This window comes from Lotus japonicus, chromosome 2 (genome assembly GCF_012489685.1).
Source record: "Lotus japonicus ecotype B-129 chromosome 2, LjGifu_v1.2".
Lineage (NCBI taxonomy): Eukaryota > Viridiplantae > Streptophyta > Magnoliopsida > Fabales > Fabaceae > Lotus > Lotus japonicus.
This window is the reverse complement of record NC_080042.1, coordinates 61,080,058-61,090,396: the sequence shown is the minus strand read 5'-3', so window position 1 is coordinate 61,090,396 and position 10,339 is coordinate 61,080,058. Positions and strand designations below refer to the sequence as shown.

The 10,339-nt window shown below is 34.3% G+C and overlaps 1 protein-coding gene across 2 annotated transcripts; it reads left to right on the top strand.

Moving 5' to 3' along the window:
* Nucleotides 1-240: 240 nt before the first annotated feature.
* On the top strand, nt 241-9,742 carry LOC130738659 (probable cyclic nucleotide-gated ion channel 20, chloroplastic). Of its 2 annotated transcripts, none has more exons than XM_057590750.1 (13): nt 241-444; nt 980-1,498; nt 1,902-2,093; nt 2,215-2,313; nt 4,227-4,364; nt 4,950-5,198; nt 5,603-5,857; nt 6,428-6,573; nt 7,038-7,115; nt 7,995-8,124; nt 8,436-8,682; nt 8,827-8,989; nt 9,302-9,742. In XM_057590750.1, exons 2-13 carry the CDS (start codon nt 995-997, stop codon nt 9,405-9,407), a joined length of 2,307 nt encoding a protein of 768 aa, XP_057446733.1. In that variant the 5' UTR covers nt 241-444; nt 980-994; the 3' UTR covers nt 9,408-9,742. The 2 variants fall into 2 exon arrangements, with proteins under 2 accessions (XP_057446733.1, XP_057446734.1); XM_057590751.1 differs by having other exon boundaries at nt 962-1,498.
* Nucleotides 9,743-10,339: the final 597 nt, after the last annotated feature.

Sequence of the window (10,339 nt, the reverse complement as noted above, 5' to 3'; positions counted from 1 at the left end):
ATACGGATATACTTGCGGTTCAATACAAGAGAGACCCTCATGGCTTCACGCAACACAACCTCTAGTTTCAAGTCATTATTTTGCTTTTTTTGTTTTACATAGAATAATAAAATTATTATTTTATAAAAGTCAATAATAATAATAATAAGTTTTCAACTTAAAAAGCTACTTATGAATCACGGTCCAGTAATAAAAACCACATGTCCCTTATTCACACGCTAGCGACTGACTTCAAGTCTCTCAACAAATGACTTTGTCAAAGTCTTCCTTCATCTTCACAAGTACAGCAACGACAGCTTCACACTTTCTTTTTTCTCTATCACCTTACTCCTTACTCCTTTCCACTCTCCCCCATCATCACCTACCTCCCAAAAATGCAACCCTTAACTTGAATACCTGCAAAATAGTTGGTGGTGTTTTCACTGTGAATTCTTCTTCAATCAGGTCTTTCTCTTTCTTTGTTTTTTTTTCTGATTATTACTGCTTGTTCATGACCATTTTTTCTAACCTGGGTTCATTACACTATACCTGAATTCTTCCACTGGTTAGTTACCTAATTGCAATCCCCCATTTGTTTATCTTGTATAATATTGAGTATTGAGTATATGTGTGAAGTATTAAATAACATTGAAATTTGAACACAAGCACCTTTACATGTAGAGGCAGGATCAATGGCATGCCAAGCATACATGTGATTTTTAACTTTTCAATTAAAACTCGAGACGTTTGGTAGTACTTGCATTTGAATAATTGTATAGTTGGTTTAGTCAATGGATGACTTGATTTCTAGTTGTTTTTTTCATCAATGATTTGGAAGGTTTAAGATAAGGGTTTCATTACTTCTTTCCAAGTACAGGTTCCACTTGTTAATCTTTTTATAATTCATATTTTTTCCCTTTGGGTTGTTTCATTTTAAAATTTATGACATGGTACATAAACATACATGTTGATGTTTTACCAGTTTCACCAAAAACTGCAGAATCGTGAAGGAAACATGGCTCAATTCGATAAAGATGAGGTGCCAATGCTGTCAGAAACACGCGCTCAACAATTTGATGAGCTCGAGGATTTTAATGTCCGGAGGTTCTCATCCAGGACACGGAGTGCATCAATGTCTATTCCTATGGTCTCCATGGAACCATATGATACAAAACCTAATCTCGTTGGACATACCGGTCCACTTCGCAGTTTGAAGAAAACCCCTTTTGTGCAGATGAGTGGTCCACTATATGCTACTCCAGCTGGAACTGGAAATCTTTTGCAGCATAGTATTGCTGTGGCGGGAGAAAAAACAGCAGAGAGCAACACCGATGATTTTTCTACTTTTGATGGTTCAGATGAAAATCACTGGAACAACAACAATGATAGAAAAAATGAACACTTACTGAGGTCTGGGCAGCTGGGAATGTGTAATGATCCATATTGCACTACTTGCCCTACTTACTTCAAGCCTTCTCAGAAAAGAAATCCAAAAGCTTCAACTGTATTTGATCCCAAGGTTTCCTTCTTCCTAAACTAGACTCATGTTTTGTCATAAATTATAAAAATATTATTCTATATTTTGAATTTGACTTTTTTTTTGCACTGCATCATCATAAACTTTATTATAAGGTTGTATTTTTGTGCTATACATCTTTACTCTAGAGTTCTGTGTGATGATCTTTTTCTTTTGAAATAATTTATAGATATTTGTTTAAATTGTACTGTGCTTATTATGTATTTCCTCAGTTGCCTATAATTTTCATATCGGCATGCTTAGCCTATAATTTTTACTCAAGTTGAATTTAGTCCCCGTTATATGGACTACTTTCTGTTTGAAAATTACAAGGGCTATCTTACATTATCTTCTTTCACTTTCATTTAACCAAGCAAATTTTTATCCATGTTTTGAATGTTTACAGTTTCATAATTTTCTTTATGGGGATGCGAAAGGTTTTGGAAGAAAACTTCTTTCTCTCTGCTCTTCATGTGTTCCTGGAGTTATGAACCCGCACGCTAAAGTTGTACAACATTGGAACCAGATTTTGGGAATTTTTTTCTTGGTGGCAATTTTTGTTGATCCCTTGTTTTTCTTCTTAATTTATGTGAAGAAGGTATTATTCTTTTTCTTTTATTTAATTTTAAAATATTCCAAGTTTTAGGTATTACATACTAATTTTCCTTGCTTCTATAGTGGCAAATTTACTCTACTTCTCTCCCACTCATTCTGTGCAGGATTCTAAATGTATTGCTATCAACTGGACAATGACAAAAACAATTGTTTCACTTCGAAGCATAAATGATGTTGTATATTTCTTCAACATTCTTCTGCAGGTAATTATCAGTAACCACCTTCTTTGGAAATTCCCCCTCCAGCATCCCTTTACATTTCATTTGTGCTAATTCATATATTCATAGATGATGTTATATCATTGCAACAATAACAATATAACAACAACCAAAGGCTTTTCTCACTAGGTGAGGTTCGATACATGGATCAAACAATGCCATGATGGCTTGTCAGGAATCAAGCTAATTATAGATCATTTTTAATCTACAACTACCTTGATGGCTTGGCCTATATTTTTCTTGGTCTCTTTCTCTCTCTCTCTCTCTCTATATATATATATATAAATATATATGTATATATATATATATATATAACTTTTGGACTGTTCTCCATCCGGTTTACCCTCCTTACTTGATCGCATGTTTTATTATTCAATTTTACTGGTTTTGAGAAGGTAAATATGTTGATAAATGTATTTCAGAAGAACTTTGTAGCAACATAATAACAGGGTTTAGGTTTGATCGTGCATCACCCGCAATTGTTTACCAAAGAGTAATTAGATCATTGAAGGTCCAAAGCATGCTGAACATTTCCTATTCAACTAAGTATATCTTAGCAAATAATGAGGCTGATTGTTACAAAGTATTGATTGTTTTGGGTCTGAGTCGTTTAATGCCACACCAAAGAGTGGTCGGCCATGCCATCATATGAGTCATTCACATCTCAAAGATATATTACTGGATACAGGGTTGTTTCTTTTTAACTCTCTCTTCTCTTTCTTGTGTTTTGAACCCTGTTTAATAGGAAACAATCTGCAGTTGGATGAGTTAAGGTACTTGACTACTACTGGTACCTTAACTTTAAATCTAATGAATCCATATAGAAAATTTTAATAGATGGGAGTGCAAGAAACAAATAGCTGGTGGAAGCAAGCATATCAAAACTTCATCAGGAAACCTTTTTTTTTTTAATTTTGAAAATCAAAACTTCATTAAGATATATATGAGCATATCATGGTATCATCGATAAGGATTGATATGAGTGGATATGGCTTCATCTTAATTGCATTAATAAAAAGCCTTGTATACAGCTCTTCCGCGTTTCATTCATCATCATAAAGCAAATAACCAATGCAATTCTTCTTGAAGTCATCAATTCACTCCCTTAGGTGAGAATGCATGAAATTTCAGATGAGATTTCCTCTTTAGTTCCTCACCTTTTCACATTAACATGCAATCCATTGAGCTTGATCATATTCAAATCATACAAAATTATACAAGGATCAATATTGTGTATACACTTGGAAATTGAAGGTATACTATCTCTTGGTAGAGGGTCAAATGATAAAGACTTTTATTTTATAATTGTATAAATTATTCATGTTACTCTAACTAGGGACATAATGTAGGTAAATTAGGTATTATACTTACTTTTTGACTTTATCTTCCCACCTCATTAAAATTTCATCTTCCCATTCTGCAAGTGTGAATCTTGTTTAGATCCGCTACCCTAATTTCACATCAGACACTCCAGTGAAAGAGTTGTTCCATATAACCTATCAGTGCTAGGAGTTTGTTCCTCTTACCCACAAACCTAAGAGTATTTATTTGACTGTTTTTTGTGAATACTATTATTATTTATTGACAACTAGCCATATGGTATCAACTAACTAACGTTGAATAGACTGAAAAAAATTAAAAAAGAAATATTTATGGTGGATGATAAATAGGATGGAGTGCTGGTAACCTGATTGATAGTCAATTGCAGCAGTGGCGATAAAAAACTAATGCTGTTATTTTCTTAGTTGAGGTTAAAAGGGGGGAAGATAAATAAAAAAAGTGCTGAAGTGCATGTGTCCTGAATATTCAATATGGTTTTTGAGGTTTAATTTAAGTCTAGTTTGCTGCCTTTTCATAATTTAAAGCTTAATTAACTCTACTAAGTTGCTTCTTTGCAGTTTAGGTTGGCTTATGTTTCACCTGAGTCAACAGTGGTTGGTGCTGGAGATTTGGTTGACCATCCCAAAAAAATTGCTCTTAATTACTTGAAGGGTTATTTTTTGTTCGACTTATTTCTTGTATTACCTCTACCTCAGGTAAATTTTTCTTCTCCTACTGTTGCCAATCGCCTAATGTTTTTGTAAACATAAGCTGTTAGCTACATGCAAATAAATACTTTTTATCTCTAGCACTCTTGCATGGTAAAAGTCTTTCTCCTCAAAGCATAGACATGCCAGAGGCCCACCATATATTGTCTTGAAATTGAAATCAATTAAGAAAAAAGGAGCATTGAGGACCTATCTGTTGACAATTAGTCACAAAGTCTTTGATACCTTAAGTTGTGAGTTATATGTAAGAAATGATTTCTTTTTATCTATAAAACTTTCATGCTGTGGCAGAGTAATACTTAAGAACTCTGAAAATGTTTTCTGTCTTTTTTCTATCTTTATCTTTTGTAAGCTGCTTCTTGTTCTATATCATCCATCATCTTCAAATTCAAAGTGAGCCACAATGATTTCTCCTTTTGGTATGTTATCTGAGGAATAAATAGTCTGTGTACGTAAAAATATTCTTGAAAATATGTAAGGAAGGGAAGAGCTTGCAATCTGTGAAAAGGACTATGGTTTTATGAGGTACTCATCAAAAACATTTTAATGAAATATGAGGTGAAATACTTGCAGATTATGATATTGTTTGTCCTACCAAATTCCTTGGGGTCATCAGGAGCAAATTCTACTAAGAATCTTCTACGTGCAGCAGTCCTTGTACAGTATATTCCCAGATTATTCAGGGTTTTGCCTCTGCTAATTGGCCAATCTCCAACTGGATTCATATTTGAGTCAGCCTGGGCAAACTTTATTATAAATCTTCTCATTTTTATGCTATCTGGCCATTCTGTTGGATCTTGCTGGTACCTCTTTGGCCTACAGGTGAGTGAAAACAACATATGAAGCTTCATTTTAAAAAAGAGCAATATTTCTTGCTCTCTAAATTTCTCAATTTGCCAAAAGCTACTCTGCTCCTGTCCAAAGCAAAGGAAAAAAACAGGAGCAATATTACTTGATTCACTTGAGTTCTTATTTTCATGTATATATTATGTACAAAAATATAGGGAAAATGAAGTATGATCATGGTATGTGATAGCATGTGCTCAGAAATGTAATCCTTCTAACTATTTTGTAAAGAGATAATGAAATTCAACTATCAGAGTTATTTAAGTTTCCCAAGATGCTTTGAAGATGAGTGGTTTAATTAGAATCAGGAATTTGATTCAATAAATGAATGAATCTTAATTAACATTCAATTTACTAACTTTCGCATTTTCTTCTTCCAGAGGGTAAATCAATGTTTGCGTGATGCCTGCCATCGTTCTAATATTAGTAATATGATTGGATGCATGGAATTGATTGATTGTGATCCTAAGATGGCCAACTTATCACGTCTGTGGAGCATCAATGAAAATGCCACTGCTTGTTTGGATTCCGCATCTAATGCTTTCCCTTATGGGATATATGACAAAGCTGTTGCACTTACTACAGAAACTAGGGTGGTCAACAAATATGTGTATGCGCTGTTTTGGGGCTTTCAAGTATGTATTTCATTCTTTTCGTTTTGTTCCTTCAGCAGTCATTATGTAAATTTTTTGCCATATCAAAAAGGACCTAAGAAGATTCAAATGGTCTTAATAAATTTTATATATATATATATATATATATATATATATATATATATAATGTTATCCCTTTATGTGCAAGTAACAATCATTTGCTTTGTTTGTTTGATGCAAAGCATGTTATCTTTTTGAATCAACTTAATTGACAAGACCTAGTTTAATAATTGCAAATTCCATCACTTCTTCTTATGAAACAGTTAAGGTTAAATGTTTCAGTATGTAGTTTTACTGACTTTTTAAATATGCTCCTATGGTTTAAAAGTTTTTGATGGTATCTTTATACCACTTAAAGTTTTTAAATAGATCCCTATAGTGCAACCAATTTTTCTATGGCTCCGTACTAATTATAAGTTTTTATAAGTCCATAGGATCACATGATCATATATGCTCTAATATCGTGTCATGTCCTAACTTGGAGTAACACTAAAAGGCACATGAATGGTTTGATGTCACTTACCAATTATAGCCTTGTAATCTTTAATACAGCAAATCAGTACTCTGGCTGGTAATCAAGAGCCTAGCTATTTTGTGTGGGAAGTCCTTTTTACAATGGCCATCATAGGATCTGGACTCTTGCTTTTTGCGCTTCTCATTGGAAACATACAGAACTTTCTTCAGGCTCTTGGACGGAGGTAGAACGCATTGCTCTTACTTGCTGTGCCCCTTGACTGTTGATAACAATGATGCTCTGTCATCTGTTTGAATCAACTTTTGTTTAAAGTTTCTCTCATTTGAAAATTTTAAAATGTTTCAGATGGATTAATTGAAAGCCATCCTACAAGTGTAGATGTATCAAACTATAAGCTACAGTTCCATAATATCAGTGTGTCTCTTAAATTTTTACCATACCTAAGATGTGATTCATATTGTCATTATTTTGGACTGAGATACTTAAGTCAGACTAGGAAGAAGTCTCCTCTAAATATTATATCATGTTAGTTGTGTGTAGGGAATTTTGTTTGTCCATGTTAGCCAGTTTAAATTTATCTAATGCGGAAGTTTTTACTTTTAACGGAACTTTGGTAGTGAAGTTCTGACGAGTTCAGGCCTTAGGATTGTAACGCATTTGATGTTATCTTCTCCATCCCACATACAGGAGGCTAGAGATGCAACTTAGAGGCCGTGATGTTGAGCAATGGATGAGCCATCGTCGCTTACCAGACCATCTTAGAAGGTATGAAATATTGAAATGTTCAAATTCCTTTGACACATCACATCTACATTGCCAAAAAAGTGTTTGTAAACTCATTCAAGTTATTACTTATAAATTTCCTACCCCTCCCACAACTTCTTTTATTTACTATGTACATGAGCAATTTACTGTTACAGTGAGACACTGTTACTGTATTACAATAAATTAGCGACTTCTGAAAACCTATTTTAGTTTTTCAAGCGAGATAAGATGAAATCTCTTATTGCATCTAGTTGTATCTTCCTGTAGTTGTGGCCATATTTCTGTATGACATCAACAACCAAAGCTTTTTCTGACTAGGTGGGGTTGGCTACATGGGTCAAACAATGTCATAATATGCTGACATGAATCATGTTTAATGTCAAATGATAGATCATTTAAATCTAGGTCTCTCTTAAAGGCTTGTCTTACAGTTTTCATTGGTCTCCCTCTACTTTTAATTCTTGGACTATCCTTCTTACTGGTGTTTCTATCGGTCTTCCCTAGACATGCCCAAGCCACCGATATGTTTATTAAATGTGACTAAATTCGTATTACTAGTATCCTTATTCTTGAAATACTATTGAGGTTTCCTTATTGATTGTGCCAATTTTAATGATTTTAATTAATAATATTCATTTTCAGATTTACATTTCTAAATATACATGGCATTTGAGTATTCACAATAATCCACTTCCCATGAATTATGTTCTTGGTTCTGACAACCATAGTGATATAGACAATGCACATATATATGGAGCTACTGATTGATTATTATAAAATAAAACATACAAGCCCGAATGCAAAGAAAGTAGTCGATGCCACATGAAATTACGGATCACGTGATATGTACAAATGGTCCATATTATGTCTGTCATGCAGGAGAGTACGAGAGGCTGAACGATATAGTTGGGCTGCAACAAGGGGGGTTCATGAGGAAATGCTTCTAGAGAATTTGCCGGAAGATCTCCAGACTGACATAAGACGTCATCTCTTCAAACTTGTTAAAAAAGTATGCATTAGAATATTTGTGTCACATAGTAATAATATTTAAAGTACATGATTATTCTTTAAGTGGATTTTAATTGTGGTTCAGGTGTTTCATGAACTTCAAAATTTCAGCTACAACTTTGTATAAAATTTTGTTTTCCATGTCTAACTTTAACCTACTGAAATTGAATAGAAGTTGAATGTGAAAGCTTTATGCATATTTTTCATCATGAAACCAAATCAATGATAAATTGAAAGCTAAAGTTTATTAAACAACCCTGTCTGCTCTCTGTATTGATGATTTAATTTTCTGAGGGTCAAAAACACCTGCAGGTTCGAATTTTTGCCCTGATGGATGAACCTTGCTTAGATGCCATTCGTGAGAGACTAAAACAGAAGACATACATCAAAGGAAGTAGAATTTTGACTAGTGGTGGTCTTGTAGAGAAGATGGTCTTTGTTGTGCGTGGAAAATTAGAGAGCATCGGAGAAGATGGAATTGGAGTTCCATTATCGGAAGGGGATGCTTGTGGTGAAGAACTTCTCACATGGTATCTTGAACATTCTTCTGTAAGCAAAGGTATGACAAGCAATACTTGATCCAATGATAACATGTCTGTTAAATATTTTTGAGTAGAGATTAGCAGAATTCGCAGTTGTCAGCAACATGGCCTCACTAGAAAGTGATAAACAACATGGTTCATGATTGTGGTTTCTCTTGCAGATGGTAAAAAAGTAAGGCTTCCAGGACAGAGGTTGCAGAGCAACAGAACAGTAAAATGCTTAACAAATGTGGAGGGATTTTCACTCCGTGCTGCAGATCTTGAAGAAGTAACAATTCTTTTCACAAGATTCTTGCGGAGCCCTCAAGTCCAAGGAGCTTTAAGGTCATTTCATTCCATTTCCTTGTGCTATTTGAGTTTATATCTCAGCATGTTGTTAACTGTTTTATGACTTGCAAAAATGACTACCAACTGCATATCTTTCATGAAGAGTGCCGTTCCATTATGCCTGCCACACAATGGTTCATTTTCAATAAAGGCTATTCATTTTTATCATATTGCATATGTGATGCAACACTTGGGTTCCAAAATTATCCAGCTTTAATAATTTTTCTGTAGATGTGTGATTTTTATGCCTGTAATCTGTTTTCAAAACCATGGCTCTGACATAAGGGTTTGACAATTGTGCTATGTTAGGTATGATTCACCTTACTGGAGATCCCTTGCAGCAAACAGAATTCAGGTTGCATGGAGATACAGGAAGAAACGTCTAAGTCGTGCTAATACCTCACAAGGGCTTTGATTCATTCACACCCCACTTTTTCTTCTATCTGATATCCACACATTTTCTTCACACTCGTCTCTTCTTTTCTTATCACATAATCCATCCTATCTTTCATTTATCTCTTTTCTATTTTGTATCTCTGTGTGTGGAGTTCCAATCAATCTTTTCCCCAGAAGTTGTAGGTTTTGCTGTAACATATTGATTAGCTACACCTTGGCATAGGTTGTATTCTAGTCTTGGGTATAGTAGTTTACGTTTCACCTCTGAGTTTAGGTTTGCTCCAATTGCCAAGGCGTTATGTAGTAGGAATTATGTAAAGAATTTAGTGTAAATGTAAGCAAGTCTTGAATTCATCAATGTTAAAAATAATAATATAAAGGCTAAAAAGCATTTTTGGCCCCTGATGTTTCAAGTTTGTGCAAATTCTGCCCCTACTCTATTTTTGTCGATGTTTCTACCCCTCATGTTTTCAAACAGTGCATCGTCTACCCCTCATATTTTCAAACAGTGCATCGTCTACCCCTGACGGAGGGGTAGACGGTGCACTGTTTGAAAACATGAGGGGTAGAAACATCGACAAAAATAGATAGGGGCAGAATTTGCACAAACTTGAAACATCAGGGGCCAAAAATGCTTTTTAGCCTAATATAAAATCATTCTTCTGACATTTACCCAACGACTTAAGCTTTTGGGATAATTGATTGCTTGACATGCTATCAGAGCCTATGACCAAGTGGTCTAGAGTTCGATAATTGTTGTCTCCAATTATTCTAATAAAAAGTTGAATTAAAGCACATGATAGATGGGTATGTGCATTCTCCACACTTCAGGCCCAAACAGGCTCTTACATGAGGGTGCTTGTTAGAAATAATATGATAAAGTCATTCATGTGACCTTTATCCAAAAGTTATAACATAAATTTAATGGTAGACACATCAATTTATTAGAAT